At 42.3% G+C, this 22,097-nt stretch overlaps 1 protein-coding gene across 1 annotated transcript in view; it reads right to left on the minus strand.

Annotated features, from left to right (window-relative positions):
* Positions 1–22,097, minus strand: part of ITGAV (integrin subunit alpha V) — an 83,758-nt gene that overhangs the window by 29,925 nt on the left and 31,736 nt on the right. Inside the window, exons 3-18 of the mRNA XM_039494681.1 lie at positions 18,738–18,829; positions 18,167–18,281; positions 16,446–16,507; positions 13,355–13,400; positions 11,700–11,825; positions 8,767–8,811; positions 8,490–8,533; positions 8,338–8,394; positions 7,760–7,812; positions 7,161–7,363; positions 4,886–5,077; positions 4,705–4,750; positions 3,541–3,648; positions 1,970–2,028; positions 731–885; positions 83–220 (exon numbers count right to left, since the gene is read on the minus strand). Coding sequence (XP_039350615.1) covers positions 83–220; positions 731–885; positions 1,970–2,028; positions 3,541–3,648; positions 4,705–4,750; positions 4,886–5,077; positions 7,161–7,363; positions 7,760–7,812; positions 8,338–8,394; positions 8,490–8,533; positions 8,767–8,811; positions 11,700–11,825; positions 13,355–13,400; positions 16,446–16,507; positions 18,167–18,281; positions 18,738–18,829 — 1,541 coding nt within the window. The remainder of the gene's footprint in view (positions 1–82; positions 221–730; positions 886–1,969; positions 2,029–3,540; positions 3,649–4,704; positions 4,751–4,885; positions 5,078–7,160; positions 7,364–7,759; positions 7,813–8,337; positions 8,395–8,489; positions 8,534–8,766; positions 8,812–11,699; positions 11,826–13,354; positions 13,401–16,445; positions 16,508–18,166; positions 18,282–18,737; positions 18,830–22,097) is intronic.

Raw genomic sequence — 22,097 nt, forward strand, 5'->3', positions numbered from 1 at the left:
TAGTTGACCATTATGTGGATTTAGGCACCAAAGGCTGAAAACACTGTCTATTCTGTTTAACCAAAAACTGTCAGGAATATACCTGTCTGCTAATGTTAGCAGGAGTGAACTGGTTGAGGATGGGCTGTAATCCAGCTGAGTCTTTGGCTGTTTTGTAATCCAACCGATATTCCATGAAAACGGTGATCGGAGTAAGTTTGTCTCTAAACTCAGATTCATCCTGAGGGGAGAAATGATTCTGGTCATTCTTAAATCACATCAAAAAGAATCCAGAGGGGCACTGGATTCAAATCAGAAGCCTACTAGTATTGGGTACTATTATTATTTATTGGTCATATTATGCACTCAGAGTCCCAAACCAAGATCAGAGCCCCATTATGCTAGCTGTTGTACAAACAAAGAGAAAATCCCGGCTCTAAAGAACTTACAATCTAAATATACAAGCCAGACAACGTTAGTGTTAGTATGCCCATTTTACAGATGGGAAATTGAGGGATGCAGAGAGATGTAAATGATTTCCCCAAGGGCGCACAGGAAGTCTGTGGCAGGGATGAGAACTGGCTCTCCAAACCCAGCCCAGTGTTTTAATAACAAAACCATCCTTCTATAGCAATAATAATTCAGGGCAAACAACGACGACTCTGGTAATTACAGCTCTTTATTCAATGTGTGCAATTCAAATAAGGCAAAAGACATTTGCCCTAAAAGTTTAACTGAAGTGATCACTTACCCTCAAAAAAGCCTGAAGTTCTTCACAACGCATTGTGCCCCCTTTGACAACAGTCATATTCTTAGAGTGACCAGGCTGTTTGTTATGGAGAAACAGAGCTCTCCTTAAGGCTCCTTTTTGCTTAAGCTTATCCAACAGCAGCTCCACTTGGAAGGCTATCAAATCCAAAGCATTTGAGTTAGGAATTTCTTGACCACCCATACGCATAGCAGGTTCCTCTCAGCTAATAAGTCACAAGCTGACTTCAGCTGTAATGGCAATCTAACAGCTGTGCCCTCTTAAAAACTTTTATTTCTTTCAAGTACTAAATCTGTCATCACAATATTGTAGCAGAGGTTGATATTGTACTAAAATGAGACTCAAATCTTCTGCTCGACACTCCAAGCATATTTTTGAAGACAAATCTTCAAGTAATAGGTTTGCCTTTATATTGGGATTTCTTTATGAAAGCAGAAGTTAGAGTGTTGTAGTCTCTGGAAAAAATCCTTACAGCCACAATATATATCCTCCACTTTTATTATTACTAATCTGATCATTGCTTAATGTATTTGATATGGATCCCACAACTTAAAAATATAATAAATTTCCTTCTACATAAACTTTGCCAGATCATATCTATTATATACACATTATGTAGAAAACACTGAAAGTTTTCTGTATGTGACAGTAGAATCATCCAGAAAACATCAGTCTGTTGCACTGCAAAAACCTACATACAGCCACCATATAAACCTCTTAGAATCATTTTATTGAACCTGGTCCAATTCCTGATCCGATTCCCATCCATGCCAATGAGAGAGTCTTTCTATTGACTTGAATGGGAGTTGGATTAGGCCCTTAGCATCTCAATTACCATCTCCACTATTAGTTCCATTAATGCACCCATGGGAATTGTTTATCTAAAATTCCCTTTTGTAGACACAGCTAAAGAGCTTGATCCTGCCAGATGACGTGCTGTCAGGCCTCACTTCAGGAAAGCCACTTAAGCACGTGCTTAAAGCCCATTCAATTTTGTGGGACCTAATATGCTTAAAGTATAATGCATGCTTAAATTCACTGCTGAACTGGAACTTCACTTCTAAATAACTTGAATGGTGTCTAAAGGGGCTCAGCACTGGGAAGGATCACGCTCTATACTGAAAAAGCAATTACTTTAGTGATTAAGAAACAGTTATAACCAGGATTCATGCTTACAGACAATTTGAAAACTTTTACATTTTTTAAAACAGCAGAACTTACTGAGTGTATTGGGGAGCTTTCCTTTGCCATCAGCTGTTAAGCAGAACTTTACTTTAAAGCTGTTTAAAAAAATATTTCAAAAAGCATATTTGATTAAATATTTTTCAGCAGAATGTAGTTTAAAAGTGCTCTCCCATAATTTTCCCAGTTCAAAGTTCTTTTCTTTAGAGACTCCAAACCCAGTCCACTCCCAAAGTTCAATCCTCATAGCCAAAGAAACCAGAACAGATTCATGACTGCTTCTTTTGTCCCATCTAGTTCCAGTTGGGCCATAGGGCGCTGTCCAAAACCTGACCTTCTCCTTCCCCATTTAAGAGGACAAATGAAAATACAAAAACGGGTCATGTGTTTTTTCACCTCAACTGGAGCAGGTGGAAAACTCACTGCATTGCTCTCAATCTGCACTCCCAACGTGGGAGAAAACTGGAAATTTCAGAAGACATGGATTATGTTATTTCCATATGGAGAAGTTGAATGTTGGGGAGGCTTTCAAGGGTGGGGGATAAAAAAAAATACCTGAACCATGTTGGGCAGCCACTCTTTAGGGTTAGGAAGTAAACCTTGCAGTATTATAGCTCTGGGGACTGAAGTACCAGAGAGCCATGAACCTTAAACATAACCATGGAGAACACATATAGCAGTTTATATGGCTCACGGCACTTCTACACTGAAGGGTCATTGTTGACTGGGGTATAGGTCTTGCCACTGTAAAAATTTAAGACGTCAAGCTGGACAGTGACAGTAGAAATGAAGAGCCTTTAGAGCTTGATTAGCCTAATAACGTTCACCTGTGAAGACCAGAGTTCAAATTTTGCTGTAGGCCAGAAATGAAAGTGAGCTAGGGTTCTTGACCTAAAGCACTCCACAGTGGGGAACAACCGGCAGCCTGGGCTTTGAGGAGTCCAGGCCTAAAAAGGAAGGGCGACGGCAGTCCAGAACTGAATTGTTAAAACAGAATGGCTAGAGCAGCAGTTCCCAACCTTTCATGGCGGCGGTCAAGCATCTGCCGAAATGCCACCGAATTTGGAGGGAGGGAGTTTGCAAGACATCTGACCCCAATAGACCTGGCTCAAACCAACCCTAGTGGTCTCTTACTTTCCTGAACAGTGAATTCATTCTAATCAGTAGTAGCAGTAGTAGTAGTAAACGTTTATGCAATAAGTTTGCTAGCGATTATACAAGCATTCATTTGCGAGATGCTGAACCTTGGTGCTGACATGCATTAGGAACCCGGAACATGTAGAAATTTCCAAAAGGAAACTGAGGACTTCCTTATTTGCACTGATATGCAGCTGTTCAGCTCTTAGCTGATTTAATTGGGGAGATTTTACTCTATTCAGTGGAAACATTTTGCCATCCATGAATGAAAGGTGAAAAGTGAGGATCAAATCCAAAGTCCACTGAAGTACTGGGAGTCTTTCTATTGATTTTAATGGGATTTGGCTCAAGCCCTAAGTGTGCTTGCTTTGCTTTGTCTAGCCATTCAGAAAATCCAGTTTCACTTTTTAAAATCTGTTTATTAGCTCTACTCTCTCGGCCTTGAGAGTTTAATTAAAAATAAACCACCGTACCAGGAAACTTTCACACGAGTATCTGGCAGTTCACAGATTTTTTCTTCAGGATTTAGAATGGTCGGGTTAACTTCTAAGCCGGCATTTACACTGATCACTGGCCTAGCCCTGTAGACAAAAAGTAAATAAATTCGTGTGAATGACAACACTCATATAACACAACACCACAAAATTCTTCATACTGTGAAAACTGTTATACATTAAGTAATGCTAAAAATAATAGATACAGAATGTAATGATAGAGCAGCAGATGGAAAAAGATACAAGAGAAGTTTTTTCATTGAATTCAAAGAGATGGAGAGTAGATGGGCAGAGAGTTAAAGAAAAGCTGCCCCAGATACCAGGAGCTGTGGACTCTCACATCAATACTACCCAAACGTCAGAATGAATCAAGAAGAGCCAGATGCTAGATAAGTAGAGGGAACAAGGAAGGGAGTGGAATGAGATAAGTTCTTTGGAGGAGATTGGAGTGAATATGTGCAGAACTGAAGAACCTTAATGACACTTTTAAACTAGATCCCTAATGGCTATATTGTAACTTTACACCCTATCCTGGGTAAGGGACAGGGAACAGCTACGTGACCCCAGAATCAGATCAGAAGAGGAGTTGGAACTCTTCCACAATTCCTCCCCTTCTCCCTCTTTCTCTGAGGAGAGTAAGTTACTTCCCTTTTTTGTGAAGCAGCCATAAACTTTTTTGTGCTCAACTTAATACTCTGGCCTGCGAGAATGAGTGGAAGAGGAGAGCAAGCTCCCTCCATTCCATGCCCCACTCTGCCCCTCTCTCACAGGAGAAGTTGCCATAATAAGTCAGGAGCTCGCAGAACCTTCAAGGATGAGAGCAGGTTTGCACATCTGACCAGGCAGCAGCATTTTACACCTGCAGGCCTCTGGAGAACTGTCACTCAGGGGAGGCCATGGAGGAAGATCTCATGCAGTGTATTCTCTCAGCTCTGGACACATCCACCAGAAGCAAATAATAGATTATGGACCGCATATTACCACAGTGGAAAGAATGAGGTAACCACTTTTATCCATGTCATTCTGCAATGCAGCAAGACAGAACTTCAGACTCTCTCGTTTCTGTTCCACTCTGGAATTTACAATTTGTACTGAGCTTTCCTCCTGACTGCTCTTACATGAGAACATGCACCATGTGCCTACCTGTACAAAACAGCTGTGTCAACACCAAAGGCTCCGACAATCAAATCTGGAAAGGAGAAAGAAATGCTAAATTTGAGACTTTATCCTCTTTTTTAAAAAGGGACATTAGTTGGTCAGACATATAAAAGTGATGTAGTCACATTACTGCAACTGTTCTAAAGCTATGTCAAGAAAAAAGCACCTGGATATCCATTTTTGTCCACATCAGTGGCTCCTTTCAGTGAGTACCCAAAACTTGGTGGCATGGTACGGGCGGCCCACTGTCCTTCAAGAATCTGAGATGGCACTGCATTCAAACCTGTCGCTCTTCCATTGTAGATGTAAACAACCCCTCTTTTGTCCTCTCCACCATAGGGTGCAGCAACTGCAATATCTGTGAACCAGAAGGAATAGCCTTAATGTCTCCATAAACAAAGAGAACTTCTGTGTGCTGACACTGAACAATTCATATAGGCAAAATACAGTTACAGCAGAGTTTCAGAACACAGCAAGTTGATAATGTTACTATTCTTTGAAAGGTTTATTTATCTACACCCTTGTCTCTGTTTTATCCTGAGATTTTCCAGAATAACACCAAAATTAATGTTTAAGGAGCATGTGTCCTGTAGACTTATCTGCAACAGAGAAGGGCCCAATCCCGCAAACACACTTTTGCACCTATCTGGAGTCCGGGTATTTAACATTTTCCCCTAAAACACTCAGGATTGGTCACTTCTGGAGACAACTCACCAAACTAGGTTTCATTAATATAATCACGTTCATCCAGAAGGTTCAAGATTTTTAATAGCTCCTATAGACCTAAACCAGCCTAGTAAAACACAGTTATTAGATCCTAAGCACTATGTTGATGAGTGCGTGGAAATATACCACAGGAAGAATTTTAAATTAATGCAATTATGCCACATCTCAGTAAGTCTGAGAACACTTATATTAGCAGTGAATGATAAATGGCCATAAACAAAATGCTAATCTGATTCCTTACAGGAAACACAACTAAAAAACAAGTGAGTATGCTGATTCAAGAACACCATGGGGCAGGATAGCTCAGTGGTTTGAGCATTGGCCTGCTAAACCCAGGGTTGTGAGCTCAATCCTTGAGGGGGCCACTTAGGGATCTGGGGTAAAAATCTGTCTGGGAATTGGTCCTGCTTTGAGCAGGGGTTGGACTAGATGACCTCCTGAGGTCCCTTCCAACCCTGATATTCTATGATTCTAATCAAAGTATTAAAATCTGAAACAACTTATAGCAGATGTTATAACATTACTCCCTGTACATTTATATAAAGCTGCATAATGAGAAGAAACTCTCAAATATAGTACTGTTGTCTTATGGGCATTAGGACTTATCTGCATTGAGCTGATGAAAGGAGCAGAGACAATGGTACTGTACCATCTGGGGATGGAAAGCATGTTAACCAAATGACCCTGTCACAGAGAGGAATAGTGGAGCTTAGGGAAAAGACATAGTAATGATTAAATCCTAGTAAATGAATTAACTTTAAAAAGGTGAAGATTTTGTTCAGTTACCTTTCTAACAAATGAATTAAGTCTGATTAAAATAACCTGAGTAGAATAGCATAACAGAGTAGCAAATGAACCAGAAAAGACCACTTGTGTCATCTAGTCTGATGATCAGCATTTTGCAGGACTATTATTAGCCTTGATCTTACTAATGTTTTATTGAACTTGTACTTGAATGGCTGCTGAGATGTTGCCTCTGCACAAGGATTCCATGCTACTAACAACTAAAAGTCCAAATATTCACTTTTGTTGAAACCATTGGCATAGACTATTTTGAGCAGCAAAACATGTTTCTTTAAAAGCTGAACATTAAAACTGTTTTCTCCTATGAAAAAAAGTTGTAACATATACAGACTAATACTGGGCCTGAAATCAAATTTTTGCCTCTCATGCATGAGAAGCATCTCCTGGATAGATTATCACCTTTAATATTGTTCTTTAGATCTAGTTTGCATTTCCTGTTCTGTTTTGTAGCATGACTATTTCGGAACTATAACATTTCCTATGGACCAAATGAAAGGCTAGAAGATCAGCTACAATCCCTAATGTATTAATCCTTCATGAAATATCCTTTGTTGAGGTTGTATTTGCTATCATAACACTTTTGGGGGAAGGATTGGCTTTTATAAAAGGGAAACCTCAAAATTTCACCAGAAATGCCCTTCCAACTCACGATGGGAATGACGTATTTGATCAAAGTACTTATCATTCACAAAGAAGTTCACTGACTGATATAACAGCTTAAAATAGTCATTGCTGTAGTTTAATTGGTATAGTCTCTGCGTGATGCACACACGTAACTCCTGTTAGCATTCTTGAGAGCAGCATATATGCATCGAAGGGAGACTAGACCTTGGTGTCCAACAGTCTAATCTGTTTGTGTTCAGAATTCACATTACACTATGAATTTAATAATTCATAAAATGAGGTCCTACCATTGAAGCCATCCTGGTCCAGGTCCCCCAGAGGTGCAATAGAACTGCTGAATCTCGCAAAGATCTCAAACCCATTCAGCTTTACGATCTGAAAGCCTCCAGAAGCTTGTTGAAGGCATATGGAGACCTGACCCACCTCTTGAAGTTTGCCATCAGAACCACGCTCCATAAAAAGGGGAGCTCCAATAAACAAATCTGTGTAACTGTATAAAAAAAATACTGTCTTTCAACCACCACAAGAAACTCGTTTCACATGTTCCCATCACCCACTGTCACACAGAATTGTACAGTTATGGTTAAGATGAATGTTTCATATCTATCTTTAGGTTTCACTTGGAATTTAAAGAAAGCATCTAAAGCATGCATTTCCTATTTAGACAGTGTAGATGACATAAGACAACTTTAAAAAAAAAATTGCATATTGAGTGCTCAAAATAAAGTGTGTTGTGCAGGGAAGCCCTAATAAAATGCAGTAAAAAATCCATAAAGAGTGAGAAATAAGTGTAATGGGAAATATTGCTAATTTTGTTCTAGGAAATTAATTTTGAGAGAGAGACAACTGTTTCCACAAACAGCTAAGAAAAAGAAAAGGCACTTACTTATCCCCATTTATATCAGTGGCAGCTACAGAATATCCAAAATAGGCAGCCATCTGGAAAACAGCAGCAGTTTTACGTTTGATCCAAATACTTCAATGAGTGTCATTTTTGCCCCTCTCCAAAATATTTGGTACATGAATTTCATTAGGGGCCACCAATAGTTTTTTCATTCCTTTCCCCTACTCCCTCAGTAAACTGGTCTGTTTCTACAACTGAATAAAGAGAATGGATGACTCCTTCCCCGCAACTAGTAGAATCCTGTGGTCCATCCTCTTTTTTAATTCTTAACAGACTAAATTGAATTACAACACCAAGCAGCACTAACACAACTCCACTCCAATGACTCTTACAGGTTTCTAAAGGGATTTCTGTGCTAAAACTGTTTTTTTTAAGTAATATCAGCACAAGAAAGGGAATTCATGGAACACATCCACAGATTACTAAAGATATGGAGGCATATGAGCTAACAAAATACATCTCCTAGACATGGACTTCATGCCAATGTTCTGTCATTCTGAAGACTTTTTCTCCCTTGCACCCCTACAGCCACCTAATTGGTATAAAGCAGAACTATATACCTGTTCTCCAGTAAAATTGTACAAGGATGACATATTTTTCCCATTGTAAATAGACACCTGCATAGGAAAAAGAAATGAGCTAGTAACACATGTCACTATACACTACAACAACATTTAACAGCTTTTCAAATTTAAGATTTCAAGTTTCCTACCATGCCCAGCGTTCTTGCTGCTCTTGGAACCCCAGATACAAAGTCTGAAACATAAAAGAAGACAACTTGTTAATGTTCAGATTCCAGCTGAGCAAAGAACAATGGCTCAAGCTAGATCTTAATTTGCCTGAACCTTTTGCTCATTCCTAGAATGTGAGGTACTATACTGTGTATGCATCCATGTACATCTGGGTTTGTGTCTGTTTGAATATTACTTCAAGTCTGCTTCCTGCTGAACACATTTTTACATACCAACAAAACAAGAGCAAGGCTGTACCTTCTATGCCATCACCACTGAACTCTCCAACAGCCACCGAATAACCTGAGCAACAACAACAAAAGTGATAAGTCACGATATGAAGCTTATTCATTTTTGCTTTTCATGTAATTTCTCAACATTTTCCATATGATCCACTTTGCTTGCACATCTTATTGAATGATCTCAAAAGACAGTAAGATAAACAGCTATTCCAAACAGCATATCCATTGGATAACTATACTACCCAACTAAAAATAGTTACAGTCTGCATGAGACGCATCAATTTCAGTGGGAACAGCCATACCCAAATGGGCAGGTTTGTTTTGCCAAATGGGGATCCACCAGTTTGAAACTGGAATGGCTAGGTTCAAACAAACATATAGAACCTAGAGATGGTCCAGAACTGACATGTTTGGGTCTGCATTTGAAAGGATTTATATGTTGCAATCCAAGTTTCTCTCTAATGGAATCCTTTGATGAATTTATGGCAATGAAATTTGGTGGTGATCGAGACCAACTGAGGACTTACCTGTTATATTGAAAAAGGGCACATCAGGAACAGTAACAGAATGATCCTAGCTCTGGACTCAGCAGTTGAATCTTGGCTCAGGTTGTGTAAAAGAATTTTGAATAATGTCTAATACAGAGAGAGCTCCTACTTGAGATAATATTTAGCCTGATTTTTTCTGGTGGATGAGGGGAGGTCACATCATAATTCAACTGAGATAGCAGACAATGACTTGTTCTGTGTAAATTCAGATGGTGATGGTAAAATAATCTCAAAGCTCTTTGCTAACTACTTAATACAAAAAGCCCAATCACAATACCAATTTTACGGATAGGAAAAAAATGAACAGATGCACAATGAAGTGCACATAGTCAGACAAAAGTGCTTGGCTCCTGGGCCGCATGTCTACTCACAAGACCTTCAGGAAAGAAAACAGGAATTTTGCTAAGACACCATTACTGGCACTTCTACTTTTGTGAAAAGACACCTGGGATTCTTAAATGACCAGAAGAATTCAGGACCTCTATATTAATCTCGTTATTCAGGAGTACATATTCCCCATTCTCCCAACCATTACACTGGGCCATTAGTCCAGTACAGCTTCAGAGGAAATAGTATTACAAAGTCACTTTTTGCAACACAATACCTTTTTTTTTTTTTTGAAGGTCACACATCCTCACAAGTACAGACCCTACTTAACTGTCAGATCTGACAGACTCCAACATGCTCTGGTTCAATTTATTTTAGTGAGGAAGAACAGTTTCTTTCTTTAGATAAGGGTTTTACTTGGAAGTTTAAGGCACAGTATTTTTTGAGAACTTCCAGGAACCGTAGCAAGAGCATCAATATTAATTTGTTACAGTATTAAATTATGAACATGTTCAGGTCCAGACAGGGGAATATTTTTAGAAAGGACAATTCTTTTAAACAATGTACATGTGAACAAAATAAAAATGTTTCCGAAACAGCCTTCTCTTAAAGGAGTTCCTGGTCCTCTGTTTTGCACACGCAATAAGATGGATATATGCCCACTATTTCTTGGAATACAGAGCTGACATTGGTATCCATAGGAATTCTACACACTCACCCAAGGAACACCCTAAAACTATTCTCTCCCAGGAATTTTACTCCATGTTCCCTAGGAACATTTTTCCTTTCCTTTCTTTTGTCTAAGCAAGACCTAGATAAAGCTAAATGATAACTTCCTTAACCTCTCCTGGAGAACACTTTTATTTGTTATTACATCAACACACATTTTCATTTTGGTTCATAGAATCCGAAGGCTATTTCCAACTGCTGTATATCTAAAGTAAATACAATATGTGTGAGGGGGTGAGTGTGGATGTGAATCTCCATATAGAATTATATACATGGATGTAAGGCCTGATTGAAAGCCTAGTCAAGTCAATGGAAAGACTCCCACTGGATTCTCTGGGCTTTGGCTCAGGGCCATGAAAAGTTAACAGCACCCACTGTGTTGACAAAAATGAAATGAGGTCTCAAGTGACTGTGACATATTGATGAATTGGTGCAATATTGAAAAGCAGACTTTCACTTGTTCCTGACCAAAATATTTTTTTATCTAGAGAGGACTGCTCTAAGCATGAATTTAAATTAGTAAGTAGGTTTCAAATGCTTCTAATGTATCAGCATTTTAAAGTAATCTCCAGCACTTTCTTATCTAGGTTTATGTAAGGGTGGGGAAATGGGTCACTGAGATTGACCTCTGTTCCCATATTAGCAGGGTCCACTTATACACTTTTTTTGGTCTTTTATTCTCCTTTAAGACCTCCCAGGGAAATTTTGAATTACCTTAGGAACTGGTATGATTTGAACAGGCAAGTCTGATTCCATGCCAGACTGGTGTACATTAGACTGCCCTGTAAAGGCAGAACAGGCCTTGTTCCTTTACTTTCACAATTTTAAAGTAATAAAGGACTTAAGAACTAGGGAATTTTCTGTGCCATGTTACACCAGCTGCTGACTTAGAACACTTCTTTTTTTGAAGGGCAGAGATTACGGAATAATAAGTAATCTCACTGATAAAGATTTCTGGTCACACATTTCCCCCCCCCCAGGGTCATACAGAGTCACTGAGAAAGTGACAAATCTCTGACACCATATAAAAAGCAAGTGCAAAGCAAATATACATGGATTAGATAACATGTCCAACAGCTCAAGACTGACCATGAGTCACTCTCCATATTAGAGAGACAGGATGGTTGCACATAATCCTAAATGGATAGGCATTTAGCAGGTAGAAACACTCTTATCAACTGCTATCTTTATCAACATTAACATTCAGTAAGGGTTCAAACCTGCTCCTGTTGAAATCAATGAAGTCAATAAAGTTATTGGGTCTTTTGCAGTGGGTGCAGGATCAAATCCAATGAGTCTTGCTGCAATATTGATACAAATATCCTTTTTTTTCGAAATGACCTACCCAAGTAGCTGTCATCAAAAGCAGCACTAGCGGACCGTGTTGCTAACTGGTCATCATACTTTATACTGTAGACTTTGGAATTAGACTTAGACACAATTTCTGCCACCCGATCAGAAATGAGTTGACCTGCGGAAAAAACAACAACATTAAAATAGATAATTGCTCTGGTGAATTTAACTGTGAAGAATGGGACTTAATCAGAGAATGTTTGGATTCTAAACCAATAGCTTTTCCATTAGACTAAAGGAGAAACCTCCATTAGCCAACAATAACAGTAGCCATTGGGAGGCATGAAAATAAAAATGTAGACCATGATACAGCAAAGACTTAGGCTTTGTCTACAGTGGACTTTGTTGTTAAAACTTCTGTCGTTCAGGGGTGTGAAAAAAAAACACCTCTCAAATGACAAAAGTTTTACCGATGAAAAGCACTGGTCTGAACAGCGCTTTGTCGGGGTGCAAGTTTTTTGTTGGTGAGAGAGCACCCTCCTGCCGACAAGTAGTGGCTACACTGCGTGCCTTTTAGTGGCATTTCAGAATTTAGCTTAAAAGAATTGTAGAAAATTATGAAACTGCAAGTTCAGGCGCATTATTTTATTTTTAAATTACTGTTACATTTAGATTTTTTTTTTCCTTTCAAGTTTTATGTAAGAGATGACAATTTCTCAAGGAGCTAACAAATATACATTACAAACTCAATTTGATGAGCATCAGTTGCATCTGTAATGCATTTTTAATCACTCTCCTTTATTCAGGGTCTGCACTAATACAGAAACTATGTTATATACATGCAACATGGGCAACTACATTTGGCAGCTGCTCACTAGGGGTGGTGGCAGCAAGTCAATCGGCTTTTGTATTCACAGGCTGTCTATGCTGCTTGAGCTATCGTGCTAAAAATAGCAGCGTGGACATTGCGGCACAGACTAGCTGCCCAAGTACAAGCCCAACCGACCCCTTGAGTCTGCACTCAGGTGGCTAGCCCATGCCACCGTGTCCACACTGCTATTTTTAGCACATTCATTTGAGCATAGCTAGTGCGCATCTGTCTGCCAGGATACAGACCGTGGATGCGCAATGGTCAGTTGAAGGCCTTCCCTCTAGGAGAAGATAAATGAAATGTTCTTGTGGAAACTGTGAAATCAGAGGTAAGGTTTGTGTTACAGCGCAAGGCGGATGCATGTGGAGAATGTGACATATCTCTGTATCCAAAGGAAATGGAATGTACTTCTCTTGGTGGGGCCCGTAGCGTGTCTCATTGACAGTGAATAATTTGATGTCTGTGTTATAAGATACAGGAAAGACCTCTGGCTTAACTTTACATTTCCTTGCTTTTAAGGTTTTGGGTGGACGGGAAAAATATTCCCTGAGGTAATCTCATCGGGCTTGAACAAAATATTTGCCTTTAGGAACAAACACACACACTTTATATATTTAACAGAACATTTGTATGGTTATTTAGTTAATAATCAGTACAAAGAAGTCTTTTAAAGCTGCCTCAAATATTCAGTAAATGTTTTAAGGGGATTAAAAAAATATATTTCTAGTGTCTCATTCACTGAGATATTAACGTTTATGGAGGAGTCAAGATAGGTGGAGTGGGGGTGGAAAATCAAAGATATCAGCATTTTGTGTCACATAAGTGATTTGTCTCACCTTGCCAGTAGAAGCTTCCAGGTCCTCCAAGAAGTACCCGGTCGCCCTAGAAAGAATTAAATAAAAAATAAGAGCCCTCATTACCATATAGCTGAAAAATAATAAACAATAATAAAATATATGGTAATTCTAGGGGCACACAGTTTTCTTGTACTGTAAAGTTGCTGTAGCAACCCAGCCACGTATTATACTTTTTAAATAGATTTTTTTAATTATGATTTGAGATTACACAGACCTACTAAAAGAGAATCAAAAAACAAAAAGGAAAATTAAAAATGTTGATCTTCTAGAATTTTATTAGGTTTAACACTACTGAAGCAAATCAACATCTGCTTTTGATCAAGTTATTTTCCCACCCCTATGCTCCTCCCCCCATCCCGCCTCTTCTTTTTAAAACTCTGAACTGAATGATTCATGTCATTTTAGCTGACTCCTACAGGCATAATTTTAAGACAACAGAATATAGTTAGAACAAAACCGTATGACATTTTGCTAGGACTCTGTCATATGACTGGTTTCTGTGCAGGCATACAGACTATTCTTTCCTCTCCCCCATCCCTACTTTTTCTTAATCAACTACAGAAATATTGTACACAAAGTAGTCTTGGTTTTGATCTTTGTGTATATTACAGCAAAAGCTTTGTTATCCAGCATGTTGGTGGAATGGGGGTTGACGGTTAAGTCAAAAATTCCAGTTAACTAAGAGGGAGGGAGTTTGGGTACAGAAGGGGGCTCAGGGCTGGGGCATGGGCGGGGTTTCAGGGTGCCAGATCTGGACGGCTCTCATCTCGGGCAGCTCCACAAAAGTGGGGACATGTCCAGAGAGGTGCGGCCAAGCGGCTCTGCATGCTGCCTCCGCCTCCAGGCGCCGCCCCCACAGCTCCCATTGGCTGCAGTCCCTGGCCAATGGGAGCCGCAGAGTCAGCATTCAGGGCAGGGCGGGGGCAGCGCACAGAGCCCCTGTGGCCATTCCTCCATCTGGGACAAGGGTCTCAAACATGCAGCCGGCCCGCGGAGCTCTTCCCTGCAGCCCACGGAGCTCCCCAGGGCCGCCCAGAGGGGGGAGCAAAGGGGGCAATTTGCCCCAGGCCCCGGGCTCCGCAGGGGCCCCCAAGAGAAAAGCGGAGGCTCCCACCTCCGCCCCTCTCCTGGAGCCTCGGCGCATAGAGCGCCGAGTCTCCGTCCGAGCGCCTGAGCCCCGCCCCGATCCGAGCCGCGTGGGGAGGGGGCGGGGCTGGGAGCTCTGGGCTGAGCGCTGCGCTCGGCGTGGAGCTCACAGCCCCGCCCCCTCACCACACAGCTCTGAGCGGGACGAAGCTCAGGCCTCGCCGGAGACGCGCTCGGGTAAGGGGGAGCGGGAGCCGCCGGGGCGGGCCGGGCCTGGGTGGGAAGCGGGACCTGCCGGGGCCGGGCCGTGGGGAAGGGAAGCGAGACCCGCCGGGGCCGGGCCGGGGGGTGGGGGAGGGACGTGGGACCCGCCGGGGTCGGGCCGGGGGGGGGGAAGCGGGACCCGCCGCGGCCGGGCCGGGGGAAGGGAAGCGAGACCCGCCGGGGCCGGGCCGGGGAAGGAAGTGAGACCCGCCGGGCCGGGCCGTGGGGGAGAGCGAGACCCGCCGGGGCGGGTGGGAAGCGGGACCGGCGGGGTGGGAAAGAGGGACCCGCTGCCCCAAAGACCAGCGGCGGGCAGGGCCACCCAGAGGGGGCAAAGGGGCAATTGCCCCGGGCCCTGGGCTCGCAGGGGCCCCCAAGAGAAAGCGGAGGCTCCGCGCCAAGCCACCAAACAGCTGTTGGTGGCGCTTAGCACTTTCCAGGAGGGAGGGGGGAGGAGCGGGGAGCTGCGCGCTTAGGGGAGGAGGTGGAGAAGAGACAGGGCAGGGGCGGGGCCTCATGGAAGGGGTGGATTGGGGGTGTGGCCAGGGGCAGCAAGGGGGCGTGTCAGTGATGCGGCCCTCGGGCCAATGCACTAGTCCTCATGCGGCCCTCGGGGTCATTTGAGTTTGAGACTCCTGATCTAGGAGCATTAACTTCGGCCAATGGGATCTTTGGGGCTGCGCCTACGGGCGAAGGCAGTGCACAGAGCCACTCGCTCCATCTCTCTGGACATGTCAGCACTTGTAGGGAGCTGCCCAAGGTGAGTGCTGCCCAGATCCAGCACCCTGAAACCTCTCCCACACCCCAACCCACTGCCTCGAGCCCTGTCCTGCAATCCCTCCCAGAGCTCACGCCCCACAACCCCTCCCAAAAGGAAGGATTATAGAGCTTTCTGGTTTGCGAAGTGCCAGATAACACAGCTTTTCCTGTACTTGGTATGGCTATGATCCAGCAAAGCATGTTTGTATCTTTAAGCACAAGCAGTCCCATGTAAGTCATTGGGACTACTTGTGTGCTTACGCGTGTTGCTGGATCAAGTCCTTTTTTTAAAATGTGATGCTTCGCTTTGTAAACATTTTTTTCCTATGTTTGGATTTTAAAAGAAATCAAACAAAAAAAGAAAATTAAAAGAGAATATACGAAAAAACATTTTCATACAGCAACCTACATACATAGAGAAAGAAAACATAAGGAAGAGAACACGAGCAAGAAGATACAGAAAATTTGGAGCCATGGCTCAATAAGCAGCAGTGATTTGGGTCTAAAAGCAGAGTCTACTAATGGAGTTAAGGAGGGGTTACACTGTCACTTTCAGAGCAAGTCATTCCTGGAAGAGAACTGATTTAGTGACTTGAAGTGACCAGTGTATGGTTAAGTGTCTAATAAAATTACAAGTTTACTGTAGTTTCATTTGACCTGAGGACCAGTGGCAGCAAAGATAAAACAAATAATCAGGTACCACTGACAGAAGCTGGAAATGCAGGGTACTTATGTAGGGCATGATCTTTCAGAGCTTAGGTGCTAAGCACCTTGCAGGATCAGGGCTCATAATAATGGCTTATTCCAAACATTTAGATTAGTTTAATAAAGTTTTACTTTCAGGAACAATGGATCTTTATTTTAAAAAATAGATACATGCCTATATCAGGTACTGGTTGGAACTGCTGTAATTTGTCTGCTGACTTGTGAAAACAGGCTACATCCAATGAGCATCACATACCTTTGTAAAATCAATGCTAAAGCCTCCTTGACAAAATCCCTGTCCATCAGCATCAATAATTGCTACAAAAAAAAAAGATGGGGAGAGAGTGATAAATTAAACTTTGTGACAGGGAATGGTAAGATGATTATAATTACATTGATCCATTCTGCTCAAACATCCTTGGATGGCCAAAGCCTGGATTGGGTGAACTTGAACTCCAGGTGATTTTTGGTTTGGTGTGAGGGAGATGTGTGTCCCTTTCTCTGAAGCAGTGGTCAAAGCCAGAGGTCAGATACCAAGTTAGGTGCTTCAATAGTTTGTTCTAATATGGCAAGGCAGATATTTCTTCCTGTTCTTCAACACATAATTAAATAACTTTAGGATTAGTTCTAGTCCTGTCCGAATAGAAGTAAATGGTAACTCCATATTCCTGCTGAGTTAAATTCCAAAGGTACTGAGGAAAAAATAGATGTAAAGTATCTGAAAAAAGGAACTATTTTTCTCTTTCTATGCAAAAAAAAACAACCCAGAAAGCTATAACTATAATGTATTTCAAGGATTGTCTGAAGAAGAAGAGAAAAGCATTCCAGGCTGATAGTTCCCATGCTAGGATTCAGCCCAGAGAGAGATTTTATGACCGAGTTAATCCCCTGAATATACAGCTTTAGGGCAGTAATGTGACAGGCCCTTATTTATAACCGTGTGAGTAGTTGAATATTCGTTAAGTTTAAGACAGACATTTATGCTCCTTTTATGTTGGATGACTATGGAATGCACTTCCTGCTGTTCTGCAGAATTTCTCAGTCAATGTTGTGATTCAAAAGGAGGCTAAAGAAATAGGGTAACAAATTTAAACAGTAATCTCTTATTCTGGGTGCTCAAGTTGAGACATCTTGGATCTGATTTCAGAGGTGAGAGCCACCGCAGCCCATACTGATATGACCAGGGCTTGTGGGTGCTTAGCACTTTCAAACAAATAGGCCCATGATTGAGTACAAAAAACATGAAGGCACCAAAAATCAGAGAGTCTACTTTTGAAAACGTTACTCTAAGTTTACCCTAGTTGCTGTTATTTGAAACAGCTAAGATGCACAGAAGTGGGACTGTTCTGTGCAGGGCACTTTGTACTCATAATATGTTGCAGTACCCTAGTTATTCTCCTCTTCAGTAGTTCACTGGCAGAAACTTTAATCTGCTCTGGCACATTTCAAACAGTTAAAAGAAGAATCAACTGGAGCATTAATATGATGACAATAATTCCAGATTCAGAAATTCATGCACTGGGGGTTGCAACAGAGCAACATCCACATCTCCGAAGAAAAGTGGGCTCATTTTGGATGCCACAACAATTATCAATGAGCTGTGAAATTCATCTCTGGATTTTCCAAAATTCAGGGATATTTGGATCCATGGTCTTAGTTTGATGCACTGTAGGGAATAGGGTGGGGTGCGGGTGGAAGTAGGGATGGTGGTGAGAGAGAGATACCGACATCTGTGAAATTTGAATGAAAATCGAATGAAAATCCTGAACACCTCAAAAGTTCAGGAGTGCCCAGACCTGGAGCTTTGGGTCAGGTTCTTCCCCAATTGCCACAAGGATAAATGCCAACCTGACCAAGGAAAAAGAGGGAAGGCACAAAACAGATTCTCTTCTTACTCCACACAAATATACATAAAATTGGTGTAACAGAAGAGAAATTGAAATTACTAAGTTAAACAACAAAACCTTCTATACATACTCGATCTGCAGGGAGCATATTCAACAGCCTTAGATCCATCATGAAGGTAACAAGTTCCTACAGGCTCTCTCTCCTGTTTCGCTTCAGTTCTCCAATGATACAAGGGGGCACAGGCCTGAGGAAAAGACATGATAGTCTATAAAACAGGTCTCTCTTCAGAACGCCTGAGCAGGTTGGATTGATCTTTGCACCGCTGTTCTACTGCATGCCCAAGGAAAAATGATCCAAAAGCACTGCTTTTAGTAGAAGTACATCACATTGCCTACACAATGGGCAGTTGTAACAACCTTAGACAAGGAAAAGTCCACTTGTATTTTTAGAAATGTGCATTTGTTGATAGAAGGCTGTGTACAACTCTCATAAAAGAAGGAAGGGCTTTAGAGGAATTTTTCAGAAATAACTTCAACATCCACTAATTCATGAATTATACTAGACTTTCCATAGCAGAAAAGCCAGACAAAATCCTAATGAGAAACTCAAATTGGATGGCAAAGCTAAGTTTAATTCTGAATTGTCACAGTCTTTCTATTGCAGTATTTTCCTGTAGAAAAACATTATAAGCAAGACTTACCAGAATTTTATCATTTTTAGACCTCACAGATGCTCCAAACCACTGGTGAGACTTAAACTCCAGTGGATCATTAGGTGCAAAATTTCTGTCACCTGCAAAGAAAATTAAAAACACAGCATTATTTCATGAGCACCGAGTGATCTTTAGAGAAACAATACTAATACAAACTGAGATAAAAAGCAAGCCGAAACCAATAATATTTGAGGGCAGAAATAGCTTTGATAGAAGTAATTTTTTTCTGATGTGCTTATATATCTATGGAATATGTGACTATTTACCACATATGTAAAAAACATAGGCAGAATGATGAATTACTGTAGGAGCACAAGTGTTGCAATTTCCACTCTCAATGTTATAAAATCAAGTAAAGATTCAAAAATATACCAACTGATATGATTAGAAACAAAGCAAGAGTAAAGTTTTGCTGTCTACAGTAACCAATGAGTTAAAACTTTAAGTTGAATAAGAGAGTTATGGCTAACTTGTGCCTTCCTAAGGGCGTATGTACATTGACTTCATACTTTTAAGTTAATTCCCCTTCACTTTCCTGAGTACCCCCATACACATGCCCGAAAAGTTAACTGTTGTTGTGGAATCTTGGGAGGAGTAAATTAACTTGAATGATTTCTTGTGTAAGTGTAAATGTAAAAATCATCTAACATACCCAGCCCTGAGCCTTCTCCCACTAAGAACAATGGAAATGTTGCCATTTCAGTGAGAAGATAATCAAGCCCCCAGGGTACAGCACTCAGAGTGGGAGATAACTAAGGAGTTGTCTACATAGGGAAACAGCCTGGAATAGCCTGAAAATGGATTAACCTAGAGGCACTTTTAGTACAAAAAAGGAGAGTCCACACAAGGAGGTAGTGAAGAATAAGTTACTGCAGTTTAAATCCACCCCCTAGCTTATTTTGCAATAGCCTCCTTGTGTACACAAGACATGAAAATTACTGAAGTTTTGCTATGTCTGTGTTTAAAGTATCAGCAAGCTGACTAGTTGATACATCAGTCCCACATGCTGCAAAAAATACCCTTTCTTGTGAATCAGGAGCTCCATTACTCAATACTTGTGACTACTTGATTCAAAACTTCCTTGTACATTATACACCTTGTAAGGAAATCTCTGTATCCATAGGCATGCTATTACTTCCTGATGGGGAAATCCTTCAGAAAGGAAAACAAAGCAGACTCCAGTCTCCACAGGCGGCTAAAACAAAAAGGTGGCTGGATAACCGTTACTCTGATCTCAGGCCAGAACAACACAGAAACCAAGACAGGTTTTCATGGTGTCAGAGAAAATTATTTATTTTTCTAATTTCAATAGCACAAAGAGGCCAATAAAAAGACATTTCAGTCCTGTCTGCTCTCTCATCATATTCCTATTTATTACTTCAATGGCCAGTAAAAGTGCACCTCTCCACGATCAGCAGCCTGTAGTTTTATATTACCACCCAGCGGTAGCAGAATTTAGTCAATTTCTGTCTGAGGCAGAAATCTGTAATCTGAAGCCAGGTATCTTCTGAATGTGATTTGATTATTTACAGTATGTACACAAGACCTGTAACCCTTCAGCAGGTTTGGTAACACATGGCACACAGGCAAATCCTTCTTCCAGAATCCTCAGGCAAGGCACTTTTTGCCCTGTCCCCAGAAACAGCTGTTCTGTCTCTGCGCCCCCCCCCCCCCCCCCGCCCCCGGCGAATGCTCTCTTTTTACAGACTAATCCCTTCAATTTTACACTTGGCGAACTCCTAATCCTAGGCTGCTCACCAAGGCTACATGACCTGGAAAAGTGAACCTGGGGCTCTGCAGTACCAAGGAAGTTGGAACCTCAGTGCTTCAAGTGCCAGACAAAGGAGAATGTTTTAACCCACACAATAACAATACCCTTAATGATATGTTAGGTTGTGGTTACTGTGTATGGCATCTAACCCTTTTTATGCAGAGTTTCATCCTAGGTGCTTCCATCTCAGTGATTATGCAACTATTAAGTACCTTTTGCCATAACAGTATTAAAAAAGACAGAGAATGAAGTGGGTTTAAAAAAAATAATAGATCAGTTTCCCTAATTAAAGCTTTCCCTATGCTGATGTAAATTGGAGACTGCAATATATCTAGGACAGGGGTCGGCAACTTTTCAGACGTAGTGTGCCGAGTCTTCATTTATTCACTCTAATTTAAGGTTTCACGTGCCGGTAATACATTTTAACGTTTTTAGAAGGTCTCGCTCTACAAGTCTATAAACTATTGTTGTATGTAAAATAAACAAGTTTTTTAAAATGTTTAAGAAGCTTCATTTAAAATTAAATTAAGATGCAGATCTTATCAGTTTAGTGCAGTGGTTCTTAACCTGGGATGCACGCACCCCCTGGGGCAGGGCTGGTGCAAGGATATTTTGCGCCCCCCCCCCCTTGCACATCGGTCCATTGAGGGGCAAATCCCAACGAGCCTTTATAGACTCCAGGGGCCAGCTGTGCCCAGGGGCTGCTCCCCAGACCAGGTTCCCCCCTCCCCGCCCCTGAACTCCCTGGAAGGTGCACAGCCCCGTGAGCCCTCCCCACCCCATCCTGGTGGCCCCCACCCCGAGTCCACTCACTGACTTTGCCAGGCTTGGGCCGCTGCAGCAGCTCGGCAGGGAGGAGCCCCCTTCCGGAGGCACCGGCGAGCCAAACCGTCCTGCTTGTGGCAGCAGCGAGCCCCAGCCATGGAGGAGCCGGCATGGTGCAGGGGCAGCAGCCCTGCAAAGGCGGCAGCACCGCTAGTGGGGAGCAGCTGCGCCCCCCCAGCCCGCCTGCCCAGGCTGCGGCCCAGTGCCCCCCCGGGGGCTCCTGCAGGCTGCAGTGGATGTATGCGGGCGCCAGCCCCCATGTGCCCCCCGATCACCCCCTCGCCTAGGATTACCATATCAAAAAAGAGGGGAGAGCCCTGCCTGAGCCCTGCCCTAGCCCCTCCCCCATCCACTCCCTTCCACTTCCCACCCCAATTGCTCTGGTCAGAAATCACCCCCTGCTCCTTGTCCCCTGACTGCCCCTGAGACCCCACACACACCCTAACTGCCCCCCCGAGGACCCTACCTGTCCCCTGACTGCCCCAACCCTTATCCACACTCCCACGCCCCATCCAACCACTCCCTGCCCCCTGACAGGACCCCTAGAACTCCTGACCCATCCAACCATCCCCCTGCTCCCTGACTGTGCCCCGGGACTCCCCCTACCATGCCCATGCCAGTCAGACGCGTGCCGTAGATTGCCGACCCCTGATCTAGGACTTGACTGAACTGAGTTATAGGTTAACAGTTGAATTTTCCAAAGCACCTTGCATGACTGTGCTCCCACTGAAATCAAGCACTCGGTGCTTTTG

Source organism: Mauremys reevesii, linkage group 11 (assembly GCF_016161935.1).
Source record: "Mauremys reevesii isolate NIE-2019 linkage group 11, ASM1616193v1, whole genome shotgun sequence".
In the NCBI taxonomy this organism is placed as follows: domain Eukaryota; kingdom Metazoa; phylum Chordata; order Testudines; family Geoemydidae; genus Mauremys; species Mauremys reevesii.